The sequence below is a fragment of the Leptodactylus fuscus genome, chromosome 7, assembly GCF_031893055.1.
Source record: "Leptodactylus fuscus isolate aLepFus1 chromosome 7, aLepFus1.hap2, whole genome shotgun sequence".
NCBI lineage: Eukaryota > Metazoa > Chordata > Amphibia > Anura > Leptodactylidae > Leptodactylus > Leptodactylus fuscus.
The window spans coordinates 85,816,397-85,844,150 of NC_134271.1; the positions used below are offsets into that span (position 1 = coordinate 85,816,397).

The 27,754-nt window shown below is 41.5% G+C and overlaps 2 protein-coding genes across 2 annotated transcripts; one reads left to right on the top strand and one right to left on the bottom strand.

The window, feature by feature from the left end:
• Positions 1 to 542: 542 nt before the first annotated feature.
• On the top strand, positions 543 to 11,175 carry OTUB2 (OTU deubiquitinase, ubiquitin aldehyde binding 2). The gene is made up of 7 exons (XM_075283416.1): positions 543 to 584; positions 965 to 1,147; positions 6,856 to 6,951; positions 7,479 to 7,597; positions 7,675 to 7,759; positions 9,824 to 10,018; positions 10,969 to 11,175. Exons 1-7 carry the CDS (start codon positions 543 to 545, stop codon positions 11,173 to 11,175), a joined length of 927 nt encoding a protein of 308 aa, XP_075139517.1.
• Positions 11,176 to 11,622: 447 nt separating this feature from the next.
• On the bottom strand, positions 11,623 to 26,924 carry DDX24 (DEAD-box helicase 24). The gene is made up of 9 exons (XM_075282428.1): positions 26,826 to 26,924; positions 24,860 to 25,622; positions 23,309 to 23,734; positions 22,354 to 22,507; positions 21,372 to 21,887; positions 21,139 to 21,214; positions 18,144 to 18,332; positions 17,859 to 17,988; positions 11,623 to 12,163 (listed from the first exon to the last, which is right to left on the bottom strand). The coding sequence occupies exons 2-9, from the start codon at positions 25,614 to 25,616 to the stop codon at positions 11,928 to 11,930; spliced, it is 2,484 nt and encodes an 827-aa protein (XP_075138529.1). The 5' UTR covers positions 25,617 to 25,622; positions 26,826 to 26,924; the 3' UTR covers positions 11,623 to 11,927.
• Between the last annotated feature and the right edge of the window lie 830 nt (positions 26,925 to 27,754).

The following is a 27,754-nucleotide window of genomic DNA, read 5'->3' on the forward strand; positions in this document are numbered from 1 at the left end:
GGACGCTACTTAAGTTATGCCACTGGTAGCAGAATTCATAGCCTGTAAGGGACGTTCCGCAGCTCTAAAGTGCTGCGGGGAAAAAACCTTGCAGAAACGCATCATGGTTCTTCCCACAGCGCTTTGAACAGAAAGTTCACAGAGTTTTCCTCCACGGACTTTCTGTTACAGTTATGTCTACGGGACTGCCACCAACATTTCCGTAGATATAATTGACATGTCCGTGCTGTGGTGTTAACCGCAAAGGGGGCATGGGATTCGTATGAATCCCATCCAATTTGCAAGTACTGTACAATGCTGCGATTTTTCCCGCAGCGTTTCTGCCGCAGGCAAATCACGGCGTTTCCCACCCGTGAGTCTCCGGCCTTAGACTCCTTTCAAAGCCAGCGCCGTTAGACCCCATGCACATGGTGTAAGTGTTCATCCGCTATATGGCAGAATTTGCAGTGGAATGCACTAAGATGACCCTTAAAATGCCATCCAAGTGCCTTCCGTTATGAATTCACATCTTTTGGGCTTTCGATTCATTCTGCTCCGTTGACATGGAACAGGGTAGGACATGCTCTATAATCATCCCTTTCAACGTAATGAATCCGGAAAGAATCCAAACCTGAATTATATTGTGTGAAGGGGCCACTATGGGACATTATAATGTGTGAGGAAAAACGTGGGACTTTTTACTGTGTGCACTATAGGACATTATTCTTAAAGAGGAGTGACTTTAAGAAAAAAAACACTCACCTGTCCCCAGTGTCCCATTGTCTGATGTGCACCGTGCATCATTCCCCCTGCACCCCATGTGACCCCTGAGGCCAATTAGGCAGTCGTTGGAAAGGGACCAGTGATGTCACTCACATACGTCACCAGTCCTTCTGTAGCCACTGCTGAGGCTGCTGACTGGCCTTAGTGGTCACATGGGGTGCATAGGGTTTGGTTTTTTTTCCAATTCAAATTTTTATTGCAGATTTTTAACAATACAACAGGGTCTAAAATAGATCCAAAAGAAACCAAAAAGGAATCCAAAGGAACACAAGAGAAGGATACACAATTATGCAACAGTACAAACAAAAACAAAACATCCACGGATCGCCCGGGGATCTCAAGATGGTCCGGCCGCAAGGCCAGCGTCAGCACACAGCATAGTTGGGCAAGTTCCGGGGCCCACAGATCCTCTACAACTATGTGAGTGGAGTGAGAGCGGTGGGGTAGTGTTGGAAGGTGAGTGTAAGTGTTTGTTTTGTGTTAAACATTAAACCCATGAAACTGGGGGCAAATGAAGGGGGGGAGAACGGCATTACACTGGGGCAGATGAAAGGGGGGTGAGAACGGCAAGACACGGGCAGATGAGGGGGGGAGAACGGCATGACACTGGGGCAGATGAAGGGGGGAGAACGGCATGACACGGGCAGATGAAGAGGGGGGAGAACAGCATGACACTGCGGCAGATGAAGAGTGGGGAGAACAGCATGACACTGGGGCAGATGAAGAGGGGGGAGAACAGCATGAGACTAGGGCAGATGAAGGGGGGGGACGGCATGAAACTGGAGACAGAGATGGAGGGGGGGACATGAAACTGGGGGCAGAGGAAGGGTGTATATGAAACTGGGGCAGAGATGGAGGGAGGGCATATAATTTACGAAAAACAGACCAACTAGGAGGTCCATGTTGGACCACAAAGCCAATAAAATCAGTACCAAGGATCACAATTCAGCAAAGAGGTGCATAAGTTATAAGGAACAAAGCACGGTGTGCAAGTGGATGATCTGTGGTAGTGGACACCAGAGCACCAGGGAATATGTTTTTCTTTTTTTATGTTACACCTGCCTGAGGGCTTTTAAATTGAGGAATCCTCCAGTTTAATTGTCATGGAGCTGTCACAGAGCTCTGCACTCTTGTTATACATTATTTACAGACTGTTGCATCTAGTGTGCTATGTCAATCTTATAGTAAAGCTAGGCATCTGGAGTTTGCGCTGTGCCATTCTCATTGGCAGCTAAAGTGATCAGAGGATAATATACTTAGTAACAAATTTTACACTATTTTATCAGTGATGGTATTTCACCCTCTGCTGGACACATATAGTACTGCAAGTGAGGAATCCAGCTCAGTCTTTGGAGATGATCACATCATACATTAGTCATTAATAGGGAAGGTGTATCCCCAGGGGAAGAGATTACCAATGCCCCAGTTTTGGGCAGTTTTAGCTGCGACTCTTATTGCATGACTAAAAATTGCCGGTTCACGATGTGACTCTTTCACTAATGTTAGTGAATGGAGTTCAATTGAGAACCCCTAGTCTGTTGCGACTTCAACTTTGAGTCACAAAAAAAGTAAAACTCAAAATTATGGCATACTAGGGGTCACAGTGCGACTATTTATCAACATTAGTGAAGGAGCCACAGGGCAACCCCAATCATCTGTGGTCACCCAAAGGGAGTCGTGGCCAAAATTGCCATGCAACTCTAGCCTAAATGAAAAGTAAGATAGGATCTCAGTTGATTGATTTTTTTTCATAAAAGAACCAATAGAAGAGACAGAATGGTGTAGCAGAGGCTGACGGTTAGTCACTATCAGAAGGACGGACCTTACAGCCTAGTGTCATGGCTGAGCAGTAAGGAATGCCCCCTGACAGTATTCGTCCATAGTCTTATACTGTCAGGGGGGCGCTCCTTATCACCCAGCAATATCTCTTTCTGACAGTGGGGAGATATCAGTGCCAGTGGTGTAACTAGGAATGGCGGGACCCTGTGGCGAACTTTTGATAAGGCACTTTTTTCTCTGCGTTTTTTGTGCAGAGACTGAGCGGAAACCAAAAGGACCCCATTATAGTTTATGGAGTCTGTGGGTTTCCTTAGGTGACTGTTGAGTGCAAAATTATGCCTTTTTAGGTTAGGGCCCCACAATGCAAAAATGTGGCGTTTTGGCAAACAGCAAAAAATGTCACATTTTACAGTACCTGCATACTGGATGGGATTCTGATTAATCTCACCCACACATTGCAGAAAAAATCAGCAGTGGAAATGCAAGTGTTTTTGCAAATCACAGCCTGTCAATTATACCTATGTAAACATTGGTGATTCTGTATAGGTATAATAGAGGCAGAAAGTCCGCCAAGGAAAACGCTGTGGACTATCTGTGAAATCAATGCACAAAAATGCATCCATCATTTGTGCCCTGTATAGAGCCTTCCTTTACGCTGGGTGCATATTGACTGACGCTAGGTTTACACCTGTGTTCGGGTTTCTTTTAGAGGGATCTGCTTGTGACTATTTTTGCAACTTTTTAAATAGACTCTAAATAAATCATGTCCCCCTTTTAGGACAAAATCTCAAAATGACAAGCAGAATGATTGCTGAGAAAACAGGTGCAAATGAAAGTGGCAAAGTTAAAAAAAAGGCGCATATGGTTTGCACCCTATAAAGTAGAAATATTCTTCTTCCATCCAGAGACGGAAAACCAGTCCAAAGTATCAACACAGGAGAGAAGTTTGTGTTTGTCTAGATTAGATACAATTGTAACAAAACCTCAGTTGTGAGAAGTATTAGGTAAAATCAAGTCTCAATCTCTGGATGTAAACAAAAGCTTTATTTAACTATTTATTGTTTGGACTGTAGTTGTAGCTTAATAGTAACAATCAGTTACAAGAAGTCGCAGTGTAGCCATGGCCTAAGTTTTAGGTTTACCCCTTTTTAGTGACACTTTGCACCAGCAGTCTCCATTCTGTGGCTCGCCTACTGTCTTGCCCCGCATTGTCTTACTGGCAGAGATGCTGGGAGTTGTAGTTCTGGCACAGCTGCCTAGTAGTAAATGATAGTCAGCAGTGTAGACTTAGTAGACCTGATGACATCACATATAGTGGGTGGAGTTTAAAGATCAAGCTGATTTATTAGGGGGGGGGTGGAGCCAGGGAAGTCAGTTTTAGTTTTGCAGGAAGAGGGAGCAGAGCAGACATGGTTGGTGCACGCTGGGTCCTTTACTACTTGCATATAGTAACTGTTCTATTATACCAGTGGACTGGTGTCTCTAGTCCTGGAGCCCTCACAAACTTGTAAAGTCCCTGCGTGTCATTAAACCTGTAGACTGAGGCTTATGCTGGGAGTTGTAGTACTCTCATGGCAGTTGATGCTGGTCTGCATTAAGTGTGTAGCTCATTCATATGGTTACAGATGGGTTGGGTAAGCCTCATTGTTGCAGAGTGTGTTACTATTGTGTTGTGGTTTGTATCCCTACAACATAAATCTGATAATGGTGCTTTTATGTTGAGATTACTGTTTAACAGTAGGTTTATGCCAAGAAGTATGCAGCAGATCTTATGTCTGGGTTAGGTGGGTCAAAAACCTGTACCAGGATTATACTAGACTTCATCCACCTGCTGCAAAGAAAAAAAAAAAACTACCTGTGGTACAGCACGTAAACTTGCACGTAAACCGTGTGCAATGCAGAGATGTGTGTAATGTGGATTTCACTGGCAAGTTCTGTTGGAAACCTGCAAGAGACTTTCTTGCTACAATTTGTAGCCCATGTGGACCAACCCTGTTTGGGTCCTATGCGTGTCTCTGGTCATATATAGTGCAGCCATAGATTCCAGTATATAAATGTAATATTTTTTTCAATCCTGTGTATATGGCTTATATCTGTAGGGGATCTATAAGACTCAACACCCTATCGATCGCTACAATGAAGTGGATGTGGTGCTAATATAACACAGCAACCCTATCTGTGTCACAACCTGGTTGGGAGCAATACTGTGCAGAGAGAAATATGAGGTGTCTGCAACCCCCTTTGTTGTCGGTGGTCTTAGGCTAGGTTCACACTAGTGCTCTGTCTCAGTTGGAGGTTTCCATACCTCATTCCACTTGAAAAATGTGGAGAAGTCCTGCAAGAAGAACTTTTCTCTCCATTTTTCGGGTGAAAACCCAGCAGGCCCCATCACAGATTAGATTTCTATACTTCGATTTCGCTTGTGGATGGAAAGCCGAATGCTAATGTGAACCTAGTGTTAGAAGTCAGCTTGCACAGGGGTAGGGTTTGACTTCTGACTGGTTTATTTCAACATCTTGCAACCACAGCAAGTTTTAGACTTTTGTTTTTACTCCCCATCTTCCAAAACTCATGGTTTGTTTGTTTTTTCTTCTCTGTTCACTGAACTGTATGAGGGGTTAATACTTGTGGGAAAAAAACTAAACTTCATAATGACAGCATTTAGTATTCCATATGATGAGAAAAAAACTCAAGGATGGGGTGGAAATGGTGATAAACTGCATTTGCATCACTTTCTTATGGGTTTAATTAGTGTACACTACTACCAAAATGCCATGTTACTTGTATTCTGCAGGTTGTTACAATTAAGCCAATGCCACATTTATCTAGATTATATGCTTAAAAAAAAAAACCTACCATAATTTTTATATTTCTATATACTAGGCTGCTTAAGGCAAATTTTCCCATTGCAGTGGGTTGTTTTTTTTTTTTTGTTTCCTCCCCCTATTTGTTCTTGACTTGGACAAGAGATGGTGCCATTTCCAGTATAATACACTGCAATTCTTCTGTATTGCAAAGTATTGTTTTTCCAAAAAGTAAATTTGTAACATCCTGCCAGGGTCTTATAGCACTACTTACAATGGTGACGTGGGGAGGGGGGCTTCATTAATACCCCCCCCCCCCCAAATCACCATGACACAGACCACTTAGATGCTAACGTCGTTATAGAATGGCAGCATCTAAGCAGTTATAAAGGGGCTCTATCATTGGGAAAAATCATTTTTAACTAAGCACATACATGCATAGCCTTTCTGTAGGCTATTTCACACCTACTTTTTGTATTTAAATCACCTGAGTGGTTTTTGAATGAGCCTGTTTTTATTCATATGCTAATTAGCTTCCAGCGAGCACAGGAAATTCCCAGTAGCCTCCTCTGCTATTCTCTATCTGTGTGGGTGCAAGCAGGAAGTCATCAGCAGCAGCCTGTGCTGTACACATACATAGGAAAGAATAGCAGAGCGTGCATGATGAGACTTCTGGGGTGCACCGAGAGGCTAATTAGCATATGAATAAAAACGGGCTCATTCAAAAACCACTGAGGCAATTTACATACAAAAGGTAGGCGTGGAATAAGCTTTGCAAAGATTTGCTTATCTAAAAATGACTTTTTCCAATGATAGAGCCTCTTTAAACTGCTGTGGCCAGGGTTTTCATCACTTACCATTGTTGAAGCAGGATTTCAGCTGTTACAGTTGTCGTCCTTTCCAATCACACCAGTGCCATCTTCATGACTTACTATTATGTCAGTTCGTGGAAATCGGTTCCAGTTACTGACATAATAGGTAAGCAGTTTTTCAATGCTTACAAATTGAAGACCTATTATAAGTATGTTTATCAAAGATAGGTGGGGTCCAACACCATGGGCCCATGCTGATCAGCTGTTTGAAGAGACTGTAGTGTTTAGGTGAGCTCTCTGCTTTTTCAGTGAATAGACTGAACACTATGCTATACCCTGTATAGTGGCTGGGGCTGAGTTGCTCATAAGCCAGGTGAAGCTGAAGTGGTGCATGAGTGTCACTCACTGATCTTCAAAGGAAATGGAAATATAAAGCAACCAATGCTAAAGCTACTTCTGGCAATGGGTTAAAAAAAAAAACTGCAACAAAAATTTCTGCTTTTCTGCAAAGTGAGCTATCAGTCTCAGAGGTGGGATCTGCATCTTTAGACCAACACCTATTGTGATATTGGGGATTACTTGTCTTGTAACTACTGTAAATCAGTAATAGAGCAAATATGTTGCCACCTCTTCATTCATCCTGTGAAATAAGCTACTTGTACCAGACAGTTAATAACCTGATGATCTGATTCTCGCAGGCCGTCGCCTCATATCTTTTGGTATCGGAGAAGTATGATATAGTTCGATTCATAGAAGAACACGACAAAGATCTAATGTATCTTGATAAATTGCAGGTAGGATTAGTTCTTTACCACACTTCATGCTCACTGGTGGCAGTGTTGGTTGCTCGCCAGGTGATGGTGGCATAACTATAGCAGCTGCTAGGGTATCGGTTGGCCATATGCTGAGTGGGTTTTTTTTATGGGCTGTTACCTGCTGGATTAAGGGGGCATTTCCTGCAAAGGGGCAACATAGTGTGTGTGTGTGTTGATACCTGTAAAGGGGGCACTTACTGAGTGGAGGCCAGTAAAGGAGGCAGAATAGTGTATGGGGACCATAAAGTAGGCAACTCACTTTGTGAGGGGGAAACTTATACCATATGGGGGTGATAATGGGGGTGCTATACTCTATGGGGGTGGGAGCAGGGGCCCCTGTCAAAATTTTACTATGCGGCCTGGTTTTTGCAAGGTGTGCCCCTGGCAGTTAACTAAACTTCTTGGACACTTCCTAGCAAGTTACTTTTCCAACCTACAGGTGGCAGGGCATGTTGGAGTTGTGGTCCTATAGCAGTTCAGTCCTCAGTGTTTCGTTCTCTCCTCAGGATCTACAAGTTCGTTATTATGCTGTTCGGGCAACCTGCGCTGACGGCAGCTGTTTCTATAGGGGTCTGGCCTATGCTTACTTGGAAATTTTGCTTGGTAAATCCGAGGAACTGAAGGGGTAAGTGGTTTATCATTGGCCATTGACCATATGGATGTTTCTATGGTCCATACTCAAGCATTTACTCTTCTTTCCAGGTTTAGAGAACGTGTATCACATAGCAGAGATGAACTCCTTGCTGCAGGCTTCACTGAAGATCGATTTAAACAGAACTATGACACAGTAAGTCTGAACCTGAAGGTTAAGGATACTTATTGTTGAGTAATGCAATACTCTTGTGATATAAGCTTAAAGGAAATCTGTCACATTGAACAGTGTCTAATCTGTAGGCAGTATGTTATAGAGCAGGAGGAGCTGAGCAAACTGATAGTTTTGTGGGAAAGGATTCAGTATGAATTGTCACTTATATCTCTGCTCTTTATATGGTGAGGACAAGGAGGTGGTCCTATCAGTGATTGACAGCTGTCATACAGTCTGATAGGAGGTTGTCAGTCACTGATAGGAAGGCCCCTTGGCTTCTCAGCATAGGAAGAGCAGACACTTCTAGAGAGAAACTAATACTGAATCTCTTCCCATAGACCTATATGTTAATCTGCTCAGCTCCTCCTGCTCTTTAACATGCTGCCTGCAAATTTGACTTCATTTTCCATGTGACAGGTTCCCTTTAAAGTCTATAATTTCCCCAGCACATATGCAAACTCTCACACTTACTAATAAAGTGGCTGATTCTAAATGATAAATCTGGTATATCTTACACTAAGTTTAGAGGACCTACTTGTGGGTTTGCTTTAAGCCACAATTTTTCAAGTGGGGTGCACATTATTGTATCTTAATCCAGCCCCCTCCCCCCCTTACCTGGATAGCAAGAAGTAGAACAGATGTCCGAAGTCCAGCCTGGGGGCCAGTTGTCCAGTATTAAAATTTCCACTGTTAGAGACAGCAGGGTTGGACCAGAGAAGGCTAATACAGTATGCTAGGTTGTGCTGTATCCAACCTAATATATGGTGAAAATTTCTGCAACTTTCTAAGACTTCCATCTGAAGAGAAAAGAAATAATGACTGGATAAAAATGGAGCAAGCTTAGTCTCCCATTACTTAACAGCAAGCAGAGGTCTTGCAAATAATGTAGGTCTTGCAGTTGAAACACACAGTATTAGAAAGCTTCAGAACTTGACAATATGTAGTGACTAGTTGCATGGTAAACACCATTTAAAGGGGTTTCTTACGCAAAAATATTTTTTTTTCAAAAAAATTAGTGCTATTAATTGGTTAATAAGTACACCCAAATACCTTTAGCAGTGACTTCTGGGTTTCTCTGGGAGCGCTTGCTTAGCCTCTTCTGCATTTGTTTACTTGCTGTAGCTTCCTGCTGCCTTTGCTAATGCAATGCATTATGGTAGTTGTAGGCTCACAGATCTCCTCACTCCTTCCCCTCCCTGTCTCCCTAGCTATCCTGCCCACTACTAGCCCTTCCCAACTAACTCAAACCACCCCCCTACCCCATAGTACTTGCCTGTCTTCTTCCTGTCCAGACTTCATTCTGCTGGGAATGGCTCATCCTCTTCTTTGATTCTGCCAGTGCCTGTGCAGCAGTCCCAGCATTGTGCTGTAGCATTCACTCTCTATACTGCACATGCGTGCATCGCTCATTTGGGCTCTGATGCTCGTGCAATAGAGATTACTTGTCTGCTACAGCGCAAAACCAGGACTCCAGCTCTTTTGCACATGTGTTGGCAGATGTCACAGAAGGAGATGCTGTTCCCTGCAGGAGGAAGTCTGAAAGTAAGAGGGGTAAGTATTGGGGGTGGGGGGTGGGAGGGGAGTAGTAGTGACACTGAATTTCTGGAAATGGGGAAACTTGTTGTCACTGGATAATCGGAAAATGTCCCTGGAGCGGTCACATGATATGGAAAACTCTTTTGATAAATCATGTAATTTAGAAAGTAGGTGGGGGGGGAGGGTGTTTAGTTTAGTGTAGGAATTAGTATTTATCCCAGACAACCCCTTTAAACTGGCTATATTAGATGGGTCAGGTTGTTAAATCTGCAAACTGGGAGTTGTTGCCTGATGACATCCTCCCAGTTTGCAGATTAACAACCTGACCCATCTAATATAGCCAGTTTAAACATAATGTCACTGCCAATATGTTGGGAATAGCTGGCATCTTAGTGGTCCGCCAGAGCTAGATTATGAAGTAACTGCACAATTTTTGTTGTGTATTATAGATGTTTAATTCTTTGGAAAACTTTACAAAAATATTCCATATAACATGTTGTTCTGCCTCAGTTTATTAGCCTTATCGATGAATCAGAGAAAGATGGATTGGTGGATAACCTTCTAAGATCATTCAACCAGCCAGAAATCTCCGACAGTGTTGTCCAGTACTTGAGACTTGTCACTTCTGCCCAAGTACGGAAAAGGGGTGACTTCTACATGCCATTCATAGATGAGGAACAGACCATTGAAGATTTCTGTGTTCAGGTCAGTTACAGTTCCTGACATACAGTATATGTACACAAAGCTGTTTTCTGATGACCTGTAATGGTGTTCTTGGTGTTGATGACTTGGAAAGGACTGAACCACAAACAGGCCATGTGATGAATGAACATGGTCACAGGCCTGTGACTCGGGAGCAGCACTAACCCAAGTAGCTGATCTGTGGGGCTTCTGGGTGTTGAATTCCCACTTATCAGATACTGGCAACTTATCCTAAGGATAGGCTTTCAGTACTTAATGCATACTTAAAACTTGAAGCTACTTTTGACTTTCTGGTAACTATTAACAAATTTGGCTCCTTTTGGTGAAATGCACTGCTTCCTATTTAATCTCACTGAAGTAGGGGCGTACAGGTTCTTATATAATGCAGGGATGCTGTGGGAAGGGGGGGGGGGGAGGGCACATCAAACAATTATAGATTGGGTAGTATAACACCCAGTTGGAATTAGGATATTTATATGCAACAGCAGAGGCTGTATAGTTATACATGCCTATAAGGGTGGACAGCAATTCGAGGAAAGCTGAAGTACTTGCAGATATCTGTATATAAATCAGGCTTACCCCTACTAATCTCTGTATAGTATCTTGCAAGTGCTTCATCCGTTTGGGGCTATAAAGATGTTTCTGCTTCTATTAAACGTCCTTACACAGCACGATTATTGGTTTGAGAGCCTTTATTTTTTTTCATCGGAAACAAGAATTCACCAACAAGCTGAGACCTTAAACCATGAGGAGTTTATAGATGGCTGTAAAAAAAAACAAAAAAAAAAAACTCCAACACAATGGTTGGTTTCGCTTTGCTTAACACTTGATCTCACAGTGCCCCCTAGTGTATAAATTCTGTAAGTCTTTTATTGCTAGTTGATAGTCACTCTGCTGGAATTGCTCTTGTACTACCTGGTCTGACTCATGTATCCTGTCTTTGTTCCTTTTAGAATGTGGAACCCATGGTAGCATTGTGTGACCACGTCCAGATCTCTGCTCTGACCCAGGCACTGACTATACCATTAATAGTTGAATATGTGGACTCTCTGGACAAAGATGTAATACAGCATGTCTTTTCACAAGGAGCCAGCCAATCTGTCTACATGCTTTATGAACAGAATCACTATACGGTGCTATACAAAAGGGAACAGGTGTGACCTCCTCCACGCCACCATAGAAATGGATGTGGATTACTAAACACAGTTGGAATGGAGGCCACTTTGGTTATTGGCAGATTGATATGTTATCTGCCCAGGAGGTAGTAATGGGCTTTATTCAAATGGATGTATTGTACTCATTGTAACTGTGGAAAGGTGACTAACATCCAAACTACACTGAGCACATTGAACTCTAAAGGGTTACACAGACAAAAGGGCTACAAGAGGTCCTGGTTACATGTAGATGATACACATACATATAGAATAGTTGTTCCATTCAGGTTTACACAGAATAAAGTAGTGATGCGTTTTCTGCATTATGTATATTAAACTAGACTTATAGGTGTATCCCATTCCCACCAATGTGATTTTGTACTTTTCCACATGTATAAATATTGTAAATTGTTTGGCAAAGTTTAAAATGGTATAAAAAAAACAAACCAAAGCTTGCTGCATACATCTTATTTATTTTACACTACACTGAAGTCAATGAGTGACCACAGTGGAACGAGCATTATCCCACTGGCTACAATGAAAACTGATGCAAAATTTATCTGGAATACGCCTTAATTCCTGTAATTGGCCAAAAATACAGGGCAATTCCAGTGTGGCTTTAGCCTGGATAGCAAAAGCCACAATTTATGTCCCCTTCAACCTAAAAGTGGAGGAGACACATGGTTGGTTGTATAGGAAAATCAACACCTGGTGCTTGGTCTTAGTCTTTGTACTGGGAATACACGGTACAATACTAATCAGGCTTTGTGTTTCCTTCGATTTTTCTTAGACTTGTGGTCAGAGAGTGTGTGCAGGGCACTCTCGCCTTTGCTGAAGGGTAGGCTGGGCAGGGGTAGTTGGCCGCTCTGTGTTGGGTATTTTGTCTTCATCACATTCCGAAATATGGGCTGGGACAAGAGTCTCTTTAGCTGTTTCTTCATAATCTTCAAGGTTTTCTGCTTCTGTATGTCATCTTGCTCATCCCGTTTGCCTCCTAGAAAAAAGACACCAATCAATATGCTAGTTCTGTCCTAATAGTTAGATGCAATGCATCAGGGCAGGAAAAAAATGAGTCTGGAGTCCAAAATATTTAGGCTGGGATCAAACTACCGTTAAGCAGTTGCAAATAATAGATGGACTGAGTCTGTCTTTTCCACTGACACAACAGTAAACATCACTGATAATAGGTTTACTTTTGTATAAAATGCACAATTTTAGGCCCGGTTCACATCTGCGTTCAGCAAATCCATTTGAAATAAGTATTTGAAATCTTCAAGAAACTGATTTTGAACACTCTAGATTAAAACCTATTAATTTCAATGGGTTTTAACCTTTTCGCTGCCAAGGGTCTCTGGAAATTTTGCACCTCCAGTAGCCAGAGCAATTTTCACAGTTTTGAGATGGACAAATCAAACCTAAATTGCAACATTAAAAAAGCATCCAACCCCCCCATACCTATATATTAAAGTAGACACCTGCAGCATTGTCAGAATGCCACTTGGTACTGTATACGAACAGGCACCTTCATGCAATTTTGATTTAAAGTGAATGTTTTATGAAAAAATGCAAATGTATATTAGTTGTTAAAAGCGGAAACCAAACAAAAAATTAAATGCACCAAACCTCCTAAAAATAAGAGTTCAACATGTGCAGAGTTCATACATATCACTATGGCCTGAACCCGCATGCACGTGTCTTCAGAAAATCGCTAGAACTGGAAGGGACAAAATTCTGCTTTGAAGCTGGAAATGTTAAAGTATCATCCTATAAAATGTAGGGATTACACACCATGAAAAGTAAGTGAACCCCTAAACCCTATATATTTTTTGAAAGTAGACAACCTAAAGATTACAAATGTCTTAATGGGTCATCGATAGCCACATCCACCTTCATGCAACTTTGCGACCAACACAAATAATTTTTTTGAAAAAATACGCTAACACACATATTTGCACCTAAAACTCATGTTCAATCTCACATTCATATACAAAATACTTTTAAAATAGCTTATGGTGTATACAATGTGTATATATACTATATGTACCGCAAACATCAACTACAACAAGAGCTCGGACTCCCAAAAACACGAATACAGAAGACAAGCAGGATTTTGCTGTTGTTCACTAATATGTTAAAAAGCTATACTGCACCTACCAAATTGTGACTGTGATACCAAAATCTAACTTTTTTCAGAGTATACAGCATACCGTATATAAAAACACAATTTAATAGTTTATATATACAACCACCTTCATTCAACTTTGCCGCAAACAGAGGTTGCTAGCAAAAATTGCGCAAAAATTCAAATTTGCCACTAAAGTGCGGCTCAAGAAATCCCTTTCTGCAAACAATGTACTGTCCATAAAACTGCAATATGTGAGGAGTTCATACATACCACACATGTATATATTTACAGGGGCGAGTGTTAAAGAATCGCCAAAATCGCAGAAATGCGCCATCCCATTTTGTGAATGCAAATTAAATAGGACTTTACATAAATGTTGTTTTCCATCCCCCTTTAAAAACTTTTGCAATCTATACGTTCATCTCTAGTGATAATCGTTATTACTATTATTTTAGTGTGTAACGGACATCACTAGAGACATATTTTACTGTAGAAAGCTCAGGTATAGACAGGACAGGGATTGGGTGAAATGTAAACTTTATTTGCGACTTTATATGTTGTATAAGTGTTTGGTGCGACTTTTTTTTTGGCCTTGCGACCTGGACAATGGTAAACGTCTGGGTCACAGTGCCAACAAACTTCCTGGTTATGTTCAGGAGGTATAACATAAGAATACCCCACTAGTAAAGCTCAGGGGGGAATTACATTATAACTGTATGTGACAGACAAATGTATAGTATACGCTCTGATTGGCAGGAGAAGGGTTAATGGGGACAATGGAGTCCCTGCCACCCCCCTCCTGCTGTCACATACAAGTTATGCACAGAGAGATCGTTTCACTTTCTCTCTCTCTCTGCTGCACAGCTCCGTGTCCCTCTTCCTTTGCAAATTGTTTGCTTAGACAGGAGGGGGGGGGGGGGACACTTTGGAGCTCTATATCTTTGGACTGCATCAACATATCTTGATGCTTTCAATTGCATTTTAAAGAGGAGAATCTCATCAAGATATCAAGAACTCGATGATTGGATGTACAGTTTTGGTGCAATTCACTGTTGAAACGCTGTCGGGAATTGAGATCTGCAGTTGGATCTCAATGCCAAATAAGTGTTTTCAACAGTGAATTGCTCCAAGACTGTAAGTAAAATCATCAAGTCCCTGGTATCATTTTAAAGATGAGTCTCTTCTTTAAAATGCATTTTAAAGCATCAAGATATGTTGATGCAGTCCAGAGATATCGGCATTAGTAGGGAGGACGTAGTAGCTACGTCCTCCGCTACTGAAGTGCCACCTTGGGAGCACGTACAGTGTACGTGCCTGGCAGCGAAAGGGTTAAATGCAACTTGCCTTTTTTTTGTTTGTTTTCTCTGTACATGCTCAAGATGAAAGGGGAAGAAAAAAAAAAAATTGGTCAAACTGACTTTTTTTTTTCTAACACCCATTGACTAATCCAGTCTTAAAACAAAAAAATTCAGGTTGCTGAGTAACAGTTTGAAAATTTTTTTTTTTTCTTGTACCAAACCCTTTTTCTCAAAATTGTTTGCAAGTGGATGGATGCCAGACACAGATGTGAACCCAACTTTACATTAGTAATGGAAGAAAGTTGTGCATTGTATACATAAGCATGACAGACTACCTCAGTCACATTTGTTTAAATTAATAACTGAAGATAAACAGTAGTTTACATAGTTTGATTCTTTGTTTTCATTCACAATTATGTAGTTAGTGTCCGTTCTCTGCAACAGTTTAAAATCTATTGCTGTCTTCCTATGACTGAAGACGTTAAGGCTCAGGCCCCACAGTAGAGAAACACAGCTTTTTGTGTGGCAGATTTTGTTGCTTTTTTTTTTTTTTTTTTTTGAGCCAAAGTCAAGAATAGCTACAAAAGGAATGGGAACTCTATAAAAAGTTCTTATACTTCTGCTCAATTCACTCCCGACTTTGGCTCAAAAAAAAACCACAACAAAAAAAAAGCTGTTTCTGCAACGTGGGGCTTTGTGCTGGGTTAATAAGTACACTCATACCTTTAGCAGTGTTTGGAGTGATTTCTGGGTGTCTGAGACTGGCATTCTCTCACTTTGTTTACTTTGTGTTAGCTTCCTGCAGTACAGCTTCCTTTGTTCCTTTTGCTGCTACATTAACTCCCTCTCACTCAGGCCCCCTCACTCCATTACAACACCTGCCATCTTGCTAAGCCTAGCCCCTCCCATTCACCACTAGCCCCACCAACCCTCCCTAACCTATTCTGCCCACTGGGGGAAGACAGGGAGGAGTCATCCCCAGACACAGGAAGGCTTGGTAAGTATTGATGGGGATAGGGGAGGGGGAAGAGTGATGGTAATGTCTTGGAGCTATGAAACAGAACATCACCGGATTATCAGAAAGTGTCCCTGGAGTGGTCAAATAACTACTCCAGGAATATGGGTAATTGTAGTTTGTTTTTTTAAGTAAATTCAAAGTTAGGTGGGGGAGAGAGTTTAGGGGTTAATCAGTTTATCCTGGGCAGCCCCTTTAACAAAGGTGGTAAGAACCCAGCCTTTGCCTACAAATTAAAAATTGTTCTAAACCTTCAGTTGTAAGTATTACTGTCTGATATACATAAAAGCATTTTCAGTACAGCATTCCATGTACATAGAAGGGAGGATTCTGTTAGACTCCACTTTAAATTCTAGACACGTTTAATAACCAATATCTGACACTATCTAAATTTGCACCAAAATTCATACTGTACGGCATTTGACATATTTATGAATAAAGTGTCCACTAGAAAGAACAGACATAAAAGCTAGACACTCTTGAAAAATGTGCACGGTGTAGAAGTCTCATTTTACGACACCTTTATGAAACAGAAAAGAATGAATGTGGCTCAGATTTCCTGTGCAAAGTAGACCAAGTTTAAAATGGTGTAAAGGATTTACAACAACTTCATGTGCTAAAAATTCACCCCATTTGTCTCTAAGCAAGAGATGATTTGTCTGATTATCTTTTGCGCCAAATATTTGTCTCGTGGTGAGAGAAGTTTGGAGCTTTTAGAAACACTCCATATTTATGAAGGTCTATATGACATTCATAAATGTCTAAAATTACAAATAGGATTGGTAGTTTAAGTGCAAAGTTACAGTATTGATAAATGTGCCCTATAGTGTGTAATGTTATGTATTTTGTGCAATGGTACCTGAAAAATCTTGTTTAGCCAGAATTTCCCTTTGAAACTTTATTTCTCTTTTGTTTGACTAAATTTACAACGCTTATGCTTCAGTCACACCTAGTGCTGCTATTTTCCTGTTGGCACACAGGTCTTCATTGTAGGAGGCGGCTAATGAAACCTCTGCCCCAGTGCATAGTATATATCTTGTATAATAAGGAATGTCACTTAGCCTGGTTGCACACGACCATGTATGAATAGCACTGTCTGCACAAGGATGTCATCCATATGACACAAGTGCTTCCATTGCCCCATTCATTCAAAAAGTAGGAGCTGTGTTAGCACAGCTGCAAAGTCAGACAGGAATAGGAACCTGTTCTATATTTTTGCAGCCTGGGTTGTGTAACTCGCAGTCATGCATGGGCACAAACAAATGAAATAGTCTATGTACTATCTAGGGAAAAACCTGGATATCACACGGTCATCTGCAAGGGTCTTTAGATTCATGTAAATGATTTTTCTAGCGGAGTGTACTGGGCAAAAGACCCATTACAGTCATGTAGCCATTCACACTGTTGGAATGTTTTTCCCTCGCCAGCTTTCACCCTCATCTAAGCCAATGAAGTCTATAGGGTTATGAAATGAAAAAAAAAAAAAACTTCAGATGGACTTCATGCATGTGCTGTCCATGTTTCTTCTGTTTTTCCACAGGTTCATAAGTGATGCTGGAAAACTAAGGCATTTGTGATCAAAAACTGTAATAAACTTGGATGTAGAACTTAAATCTACACCAGCTCTTAACTGCCGCACTGGAGTGTGCCTGAGGGCCCTTATTAAGACTAGTATATAGAACGCCAGTATTAATAAATCTGCCCAGTTGTGCATGCAACTTTAGGTGTTACGGTATTTAAAGGCATTTTATCATTGGAAAAACTCATTTTTAATTAAGAATATATTTGCATGGCCTATAGATAAGCTATTCCAGGCATACCTTTAATTTGTTAATCCTCTCAGCCATTTTTGAATTAGCCCGCTTTTACTGATATGCTAATTAGCCAGCACGAAGAATCGGAAGTTCATTGAGCACTGTCTGCTACATGTACACAGGGGGAGGTGAGAGCAGGGAGACTGCTGCTGCTGATCATAATGACGAAGACTCATCAGCTTTCCTGCTCTCATCTCCTCACTATTTACACAGATGACTCAAGCAGTGCTCAGAGAGAATCACTAAGACTTATGGTGCTCGGTGGTGGATAATTAGCATATCAATAAAAGTGGGTTAATTCAAAAACTGCAGGAAGGATTAACAAATTAAAGGTATATGTGTGGAATAGCCTTTCTAAAGGCTATACAAGTATATGCTTAGTTATAAATGAGTTTTCCCAATGATAGAATCCCTTTAATGGATTGAATGGTTTTTACCTATTAAGTCATCGTCATCCAGCTCTATTTCAAGGGCCTCTGCAGCTTGCTGGATCCAGGAGTTTTGCTGTTTCTCTTTACTATTGAAATATTCCATCTTTTCAATCTGTCGGGCCAAATTCACACGTTCCTGGTGGGGAAAAAAGATGACTGCTAAAGAATATGATCTAGAAAATCACTTTTAGTTGGACTTGTTGGGGTGGCTGGAGAATTACAAGCTGGAGCACAGATAACCATGTGCTAGGTTGCCTTCTAATGGTACATTTATTTTACAAAGTCACCTACTTTAATTCCAGTCATGCATTTTGTCTCCACAGGGAATATTGGGAGCTCATCATTCTTCTCTAAGGTTCTGAAGATTTTCCGATAATTAATCATATCATCTGGTCCAATCAGAAGCAAAGTAAGGCCATCACTGGAGGCTCGAGCTGTCCTGCCGCTGCGGTGCACATAGGTTTCTGATGTCCTGGGAACCTGCAAATGAAATTATGTGGCTTGAGCTTCATCATTGAATATTCTTGTTTTGGTGTTATGTATACACAATTAAAACAAATGGTTTGTATTCTACTCTACAGTAATGCTTACTATACTGCTATAAGTCAATTTACCAACTTCCTGCACCTCTTCTGTTCTGTGCAGGACTGTGTTTTTTTTTTGTTTTTTTTTTAATAAGTTAAAAATAAAAGTAACAAGCTTTGTGTGAAAATAAGGAACGATAGTGTGGTTTATACGGTGCATAGATATATACCTAAAAAAAAACCAACCCTAAAACCTAGAAGACTGTATAAGAATGGACATAAATCCTCCTCCCCTTTCCCCAAGTTACAGCTGCTATTCTTCTGGTGGCATTGTTGTGTATATTCTGATACATACACTCACTGGCCAATTTATTAGGTACACCATGCTAGTAACGGGTTGGACCCCCTTTTGCCTTCAGAACTGCCTCAATTCTTCGTGGCATAGATTCAACAAGGTGCTGGAAGCATTCCTCAGAGATTTTGGTCCATATTGACATGATGGCATCACACAGTTGCCGCAGATTTGTCGGCTGCACATCCATGATGCGAATCTCCCGTTCCACCACATCCCAAAGATGCTCTATTGGATTGAGATCTGGTGACTGTGGAGGCCATTGGAGTACAGTGAACTCATTGTCATGTTCAAGAAACCAGTCTGAGATGATTCCAGCTTTATGACATGGCGCATTATCCTGCTGAAAGTAGCCATCAGATGTTGGGTACATTGTGGTCATAAAGGGATGGACATGGTCAGCAACAATACTCAGGTAGGCTTTGGCGTTGCAACGATGCTCAATTGGTACCAAGGGGCCCAAAGAGTGCCAAGAAAATATTCCCCACACCATGACACCACCACCACCAGCCTGAACCGTTGATACAAGGCAGGATGGATCCATGCTTTCATGTTGTTGACGCCAAATTCTGACCCTACCATCCGAATGTCGCAGCAGAAATCGAGACTCATCAGACCAGGCAACGTTTTTCCAATCTTCAATTATCCAATTTCGATGAGCTTGTGCAAATTGTAGCCTCAATTTCCTGTTCTTAGCTGAAAGGAGTGGCACCCGGTGTGGTCTTCTGCTGCTGTAGCCATCTGTCTCAAAGTTCGACGTACTGTGCGTTCAGAGATGCTCTTCTGGCTACCTTGGTTGTAACGGGTGGCTATTTGAATCACTGTTGTCTTTCTATCAGCTCGAACCAGTCTGGCCATTCTCCTCTGACCTCTGGCATCAACAACGCATTTCCACCCACAGAACTGCCGCTCACTGGATGTTTTTTCTTTTTCGGACCATTCTCTGTAAACCCTAGAGATGGTTGTGCGTGAAAATCCCAGTAGATCAGCAGTTTCTGAAATACTCTGACCAGCCCTTCTGGCACCAACAACCATGCCACGTTCAAAGGCACTCAAATCACCTTTCTTCCCCATACCGATGCTCGGTTTGAACTGCAGGAGATTGTCTTGACCATGCCTAAATGCACTGAGTTGCCGCCATGTGATTGGCTGATTAGAAATTAAGTGTTAACGAACAGTTGGACAGGTGTACCTAATAAAGTGGCCGGTGAGTGTATATCATCATTACATTCCAACAACTCCTTACTGGTGTGTAAGCTATTACAATATTACAGAGAAAGGACAAGTTTCTAAGGAAAGCTGTGCAATTGAAAGGAAATTGTAGTAACTTGTTGGGCCAGCTTTACCCTGGATATAAGATAGGATAAGGCATTTGAGGTTCCATATGAAATAATTTGTCAACAAATATTGTGACTAGGTCTGTGTGTCTTGCACACTCATAGGTTCCTGGGCTGACCAAGGAAGTGTTGCAATCTGCTGGAGAAAGTCCTGGGAAACCCTTGCTCTGTGTGGTTGGGCATTATCCTGCTGAAAAAATACCAGTTGGAAGCCCTGCCATGCATATATCACTATTAGGAGGTAACAGACTATTGTATGCATGGATCCTAGGATCATCACATTAGCAGATGAAGAGGATTGAAGAGCTCCATACTTAAACCTGAGTGGCGTCGTTGAGCCTGGATTCATCACTAAAGACTAGCCATGGAGGTTGACTGTCAAGGGCAGGACATTTAATACATGCTGCACTTTCTTTCTGCTAAGTACCTGGAAATGATCTGACCATTGAAGGTGATGTGTAGTGAAGGCATCACTTGTGTCTGGATGCTGAAAACTGTGGGAATTTATTAACAGATCAAACTATCCTCTCTATACTGGTGATCTGTCAGGGGCTGTTCAGTGTCTGTACGCCCTCACATAACCACTAACACCTCATAACAGCAAGGTCAGAAAGCCTAGATGGAGGGCAGTTCATCAAGATGACCACCCTGCTTCTCAGACCAGTGATGTACCCCTGGCAAGTGGGCAAAATGTGTTTGATGACCACTAATGCTTCCGCAACTCACTCAATCTCTCACCAAGAGGTACATGACCCAAAAGTGGCCTTAACTAGACTACATCTGTAATCTTCACTTGTCTGCATGCTGAGTTTTGCAGCAATCTGACATTTCTATCTTAGTGCAATATTTATTTATTGTATTTTGTCAATGAAGGTCTATTGCATAACTGATCCTGAGTTACATCCTGTATTACACTTGAGTGACTACATCGGCAAAATAGTGAGCGCAGCTCTGGAGCATAATACATGATGTAAACCAGGAAAAGTAAACTAATATACATGTATAATAATGCTCAGAAGTCACAGCTTTACAAAAAAAAAGGGTAGAGAATTAAGTAAAAAAAAGACAGTTACTTGGTAATGGAGGACATGCTGGACATTGGGAATATCTAGACCTCGGGCTGCAACGTCTGTTGTAAGGAGAACACAGCTGTAAGGAAAACAGAGATATTCTGATTAAAACTTCAATCCACAGTTCAATTTTTGGTCTCTGATCTCCTAAAATAATCAGCACAATTGACTCCTTAAACACTCTATAAACTCAGTAATCTACATTACTGCTATAAGTTAGCTAGTTAATATGTCACCTTTCCCGTTCGGCGAATCTCTCCAGGTTTTTAAGCCGCTGCTTCTGGTGCATGTTGGCGTGGAGAGGCAGTGGGTTACATTCCAGGATGGTGAGGAGGGATGTCAGCCTCTTAATGCAGTCGATGCTGTTAGCAAATACCATAGTGCGGCCAGGGTACTGCAGTAGGAAGTAGTAGAGATAGAAGTCCTTTTCATCACCAGTGCAGTGGATCCTAGTCTCAGTCAGCGTCTCCACTGTGGCCTGTTTTCTGGTCAGGTCAATCACCTTGGGCTTCCCCTTCATGCCAATCTTAGCCATCAGACTCTCCAGCTTTCCTTCCTTGTCCATCTTCTTGAAGTTCTTTTTCTGCAGCAGGCGGCTTGGGGCCTGGTGGATTAGTGTCAGGGTGGCAGAAAACACAAAGGTCTGCCTCTGGGAGTTATAGTGGGAATCACTCAGCATCTCCAGCAACTGTGACAGCTCAGCATAGTGCCCTTTCTCCACCATCCTGTCCGCTTCATCAATGACCAGGCACCTGCAGCAAAGAAAACAGTTCAGTTTCAACACTTTGGGGAAATGGCATGAATAAAGGAATGAAGTGCCAGGAATGCCCAGGGTGCTCGGTGGGCTCATTTACATTAACCAGGATTACAACAGAACGGCGGGAGGAATCCTAAAAAAAAAGGTAGTAGTAGAATAGCCTATCCAGGAATGTCTTTATCTCAAAACCACTGACACCAATGACAGAATCCATTAAAGTGTAAAGTTATGTGAAAATTGAAAGTTGTAAGGGTGGACAAAGTGGTTGTTACTTAGCTTTTTGCTATAACTGGTGTGGTTTTTATTTCAATGCTATGCTCTTTGGATAGGAGTGATGTGGGTTAATGGAAAGGCTGAAGGAAGTACTAAGCATTCAACATTATTATATGTTGATGTGAAACTGGTAGCCATCAGGAGAAAGTAGTGGTCCCACTGTCCTGTATCCGCGTCCCCTCACTCACCGGAGTTGTCGCAGGTTACACAGGTGCAAGTGCCTCTCCTTAATCATCTCCCACAGGCGCCCTGGTGTTGCAATGACAATCTCTGGTCTCCGATTTAGCACTCGCTCTTGTTTCTGAGGGGCCATCCCTCCAACCACTATAGCCGCTTTTATCCCTGGAAGAAATAGCAATGTTATCACTTTACACAAAACCAACACAAAAAATTCCCTGCCTCTTTTTGTGTCAAGACTGTTCACAGATTTACAGGAAAACCAATAAGGCGGCATAAAAAAACATTATAGCTCCCTTATGAGTTTTCAACCAACATCACCAGGATACACTCTTCAAGGTTCCCTGTTGGCCATATCAATATCCTGTGCATTTTTGCAAAAAGTGGGTAACCACCACGATTGTGAATGAAGACTTCAATGAGGGAGTCCATTAACTATTCTAGAGTCTAGAAAGGCAAATGTACTTAGATATGCAGTGATAACAGCCCTACTACTGTATCATTGCAGAACTATGCAGTATACTGGGAAAGCCGGGTGACAATCCGGGAACAAATTGAAGACTACAGACCTTACAACAATCCCTGAAGGGAAACTACAGACATAAAGAAAAAAAATGTCTATCTTGTGAAATGGAGTCTGTGAGCCTGACCCCACAAATCAGCTGGGACAGTGCGGCTACTAGTAATGTTTACATGTTTAGACCCAAGCTGCTTACTCGTGGTACATTGAGTATCGGCAGGTTTAGGAACTATAGGTTTGTCGCAATGTCTATGGGACACTGTTGAAGATCTAATATTGATGGCCTATCCTAAGGAAAGGTCATCAATATTCCAAAGGTGGATAACCTCTTTAAGACTAAAGAGGTTATCCACCTCTAAAATTAGGAGCAGAAGCCCAGGGCAGTAGATAAACCACTAAGATTAAAGATTTTGTGTGGAGAGTATACGTAAAGATTCAGATCTCACCAGTAAATTGTGCAACAGCGTCAATGTGATGTTTGACCTGTACAGCCAGCTCTCTAGTTGGGGTCACCACCAGTCCAAGCAGTGGCCTTTTTGTATCACACTGGGGAACAGTTTTAGTTGGAGCGGAGTTAAAATTAACATCAACGTCTTTCACAACCTTCACACAACCAATGGTAGAATAGTCATCCTCTTCCTCCTCATCATCATCTTCTGCCTCATCCCCATCTTTCACATCTTTATCTGTATCCTCAGCCATGTCTGTCTCCTCGTCCTCCTTCTCCTCATCTTCATGCCTATCCTCAGCCATGTCCATCTTCTCATCCCTGCACTCCTCTTCTTCTTCTGTAGCTCCTTGTTTTTGAGATTTTCTCCATTCCAGTATAGAGTGGATCATGGGGATGGCAAAGGCAAGAGTCTTACCGCTTCCTGAAGTGAAAGTTATAGGGGTTAACCAGATTTTTAAAAATGGGCCAAGTAGCAGGATGCATCAACGCAAAACATATATATATACTGTTTAAATTCTGCACCACTTGTCTACTTTTTTCAGGTCAATCAATAAAGTAATAAGTAATAGTAATAAAAAGAATAGTAATAAAATAAAGTAAAGCAAGTAAAATAAAGCCAAGCAAAGTGTGAACAGAAGAACAGTGAGTATCTAGCACTGCTGTGGATGTATTTGCAGTTGGCTTTTGGAAGCTGGATAACCCTTTTAATGCTCCTATAAATCCAAAATGTTCAATATCTGCCATAAGTGTTCAGAGATGCTTAAAGGGATTTTCCATTTTTTTTTAAGGGGATGAGACAAGAACCCCACCATAGACATAGTGATCTGAACTTGCAGCATTACGATGATATGAAAAAAGACAGTCAAGAGCAGGGTCACTGCAGTTTTGTATTGCAAATGGAAACCTGAAGTAACATGAATTCTAGTAATGCTACAATTTCAAAGCAAATTTCAGGTTACTCTGTTACTGTGGAGCCCTAGCCCAAAGCTGGACAACTTCCTAGTTTGCTTGATCTTGTAATTTCTCTCCATTTTCATGATTTCTATTTGCTGTCCGTGAGAAAGAAAATTTTTATTTACTTGGCAAGGCAAAACCTGTCAAAACCTGTGTACAGACCTAATAGCTCTCACAGGTTTATTACAACGTAAACTGAACTGAATCCATTCTAAACAACTCTCTGTAATTTCAATAGTGAGACTGCACATAGAAGTCAAAGGCATGGCGGTGAGGGTAGAAATGTCACTAGTACAGTATGAAAACCAATCAATTAAATTGAGGCAGTTTGCAGTAAAACCACACTGTTGGTACAGTTTTCATCCACAATCAGTGGTCTAACAGAACGGACTCTAGAGTGATACAGTGTATCTGTGCAGCTAAAATGTAAGAAAAGTGTAAGCTTTCATGTGACACCAGAACCACTGTTTTAGGTGGCTAAAAAACAGAGATGCAGCTGTGAAGTGACCCCACCCCACACTACATTTGTACATACATATAAAGAGAAGATCTAGAGAATGTACTTAGGAGAATTAATGTCTGGCACACCCACCTGTTTCTGCAGCACCCAAAACATCCATTTTGTCACGGATGGCAGAAGGCAGAGCTAGAGCCTGGATTGGGGTCGGAGTGGAAAACCCTAAATAGCTTAGAGCTTTGAGAACTGGAGATGGAACGTAGAGGTTCTTCCAAGCCGATACATCAACATTCTTACCAGCAACAGCGCCTAATGCCCCCTGTGCCCAGTTCTTTGTCTTTTTTGCAGGTTTGACAGCTGCAGCCTCTTCTTGTTTTACTACCTCTTTAACTTTCTTTTTTTTATTCTTCTTTCTCTTCTTTTTTTTTGCTGGCTCTGGATTTGCCTCCTCTTCTGCTGCTTCAGACTCTTCTTCATCAAGCGCAGTGAAGTCAAGTTCTTCCTCCTCCTCATTATCATCATCATCATCTTCTTCTTCCTCTTCTCCGAGAAAGATTTCCTCCATCTCATCTTCAGATTCTTCTTTCATTCTATGGGCTTCCATTTTTTTCTTGCGTTTTTTGTTTTTCTTTGTCCTAGGAAAGTTTTGCTCAGGTTCCTCATCCTCGTTGGCACCGCGTTTACGTTTTTTCCCTTCTTCAACCAACTCCTTGGATGTCTTCACCAATTTATAATCAGCAAGTTCCTCGAAACAGATGATTTCTTCCATGTTCCCATCTGCAAAAAGATTGGGGTCCAGTGCAATCGGTTTCCATTTTCCAGTTATTTTGATGCCTTTTTTTCGTAGCTTAAATTGGGCTCGACCAACTTTCCTTACTTTCTGTGGCTTCATCTTGCACTATAGAAAACATAAGACACAAGTAATGAAATAAGTGACCTGGAAGACTCAGCGCTAAGTCTCAGCTGTGAGAAGTGTTATACCAGGATAAGCTTTAGCGTCAAGTTGTAAATAAGATTGACATTCACAGATAGACAGCAGAGATCTTGAAATCAGCAAAGAATTGAAACACAAAGTTTATTAATAAGTTGCAGAACTTTCTCAGCATCCAATTTATATAAAACTGAATCCCCACCACTTTTACTATAACCTATGAAATCTTCCCCAACCAACTATAACCCCCCCCCCTCCCCTCCCAAAAAAAAATAAAAAAAAAATCTTGCCATACCTTGTAAGGCTGTATTCACACGGTAGGGCCCAGCACTCGGCTGTGAAAATAAGTACTTTCTCATAACAAAATGCACAGCTGTAGGTAATCTGTTATCACGGATCCCTCATAGACATGAGTCTGTTCAGGGATCCATGAACTCAGTCTGAATTAATACTTGTCCCATTTTTCCTTGGATCAACGTGTGAATAGATCCACTATAAGTCTATGAGGCTGTGTGCTGGCTGTTAAAACAAGGGCCTTACATGGCAAATCTTGTTGTGTGAATGAGCCCTTAGTGTGCATTTACATCTGCTCTAGAGACTTCGAAAGAAGTGTCATCAGAAATTGGTGGGCAAAAAAATCCTGAAAGTTGACTTTTTTGTCTGACAATCAGATAAAAAGGATGGACACCCTCAGACCCCATTACAATTATTTTTGGTAAGGTCTGGCTAGCTGAAAGATAATGCGCCTGTAAACCTGTAACACGGTTGCATTTTAATGCATTACGAAAACAAACATCTGCTCACAAGGCTTTATTCACACATATGTGCTGATTCTTGGCCGTGTTTTGTCACAGGTGACTTGGCACAGATGACTTTTCAAGGACTCATTTACTTTCAATGGGAAAGTTGTGTCAATGAAATGAGAGCTGTGTTTCCAATCCACCAAAAAAGTGAATTACAGCACTTGCTCCAGTATACTGGTAGTGTGAATACAGCCTAGAGTCCATGTATTAAAGATGGATAGGCTCCTTCTATTCTCCGAGCTGCTTATACATCGTTAATGACATGCTGGCATTTGTAGTGCCATCGTCTTTAACCCTCCAGCGTGGATCAAGCCGTAGTAGTAATGAACTATTGGCTGCCAGTAATAGCTAGATATCATGCACTTACTGCTTTACCCTCTGATCGGAGCTATAACAGGACCAGGTAGCGATCACAAAATGAGCTCAATCCGCAGCTGAAGCACTACACACGCTGCTCACACGGAAGTCGCCATTACAGTGTTACGTCATCAACAGTGGACAGAAATAACTTTATTAACAGTGAACATTTCAGACAGGTTGCGGAACTGAGTGATCTGTGCTGCTCGAATGGATTGCAGATGTGCCCACTCGTACTGTAGAATGTACTGAATTTATTACACGGGGTCAGATTGTCCTTTTGTACTGGTATATGCATACCAGTATATGCAAAGAGGGTTTGGCTAGGAAAAAGTATACAGATTACTTATCTTGTACTACTGTGTATTAAAGTCGGGCATGATGTTCAGGGTGCTTCCCATAGAGGGCGGCATAACAGAGGCGCTGTCTCCCTGTTTACATCTTGGGAGACAGATTTGCATATTCTTCCCATGTGTATTATACTGCAGAGCTGCACTCACTAGCCTGCTGGTAGAGTCCTTGCGCACATACATTATATTATACTGTACTATAGCATGGATTGTACTCTAGTGAGGCACTTGGTTCTATTGGTGGGTTCACTGTATACATATATTATACTGATCCTGAATTATATTGTATACTAGTAGAATACCTGCGGAAAAAATATGTTAAATTATTGTTTATGACTCACTGTCCATACCAAGATGTGCCAGATACCCAATTATAAACTCATCACAGGCTGGAAAGACCATGTATCTATCTTCCCAAAAGAGTGTCCAATTGATTATATAATATAACTTTTATTTGTTTATTTTTTTTTTAAAAGTATACTATAAAAAATGCCCTAGGCATATATGGTGACAAACCACCGCTGTTTTGCGGTCAGTGTACTTGGAGACAGTTACCTAACCGGCAAGTATCTCATTAGGGATACAGACT

What these genes read in the sequence shown, in the direction of transcription:
- OTUB2 (XM_075283416.1), top strand. Translation starts at nt 543, where the DNA reads ATGGAACAGGGTAGGACATGCTCTATAATCATCCCTTTCAAC. An exon ending in CTATAATCATCCCTTTCAAC is followed by an intron (nt 585 to 964) that starts GTAATGAATCCG and finishes TTTTTATTGCAG; the next exon opens with ATTTTTAACAATACAACAGG. An exon ending in TCAGCACACAGCATAGTTGG is followed by an intron (nt 1,148 to 6,855) that starts GCAAGTTCCGGG and finishes TGATTCTCGCAG; the next exon opens with GCCGTCGCCTCATATCTTTT.
- DDX24 (XM_075282428.1), bottom strand. Translation starts at nt 25,616, where the DNA reads ATGAAGCCACAGAAAGTAAGGAAAGTTGGTCGAGCCCAATTTAAGCTA. An exon ending in AGATTCGCCGAACGGGAAAG is followed by an intron (nt 21,215 to 21,371) that starts GTGACATATTAA and finishes TTTTCCTTACAG; the next exon opens with CTGTGTTCTCCTTACAACAG. An exon ending in AGCATGTCCTCCATTACCAA is followed by an intron (nt 18,333 to 21,138) that starts GTAACTGTCTTT and finishes TTTCATTTGCAG; the next exon opens with GTTCCCAGGACATCAGAAAC.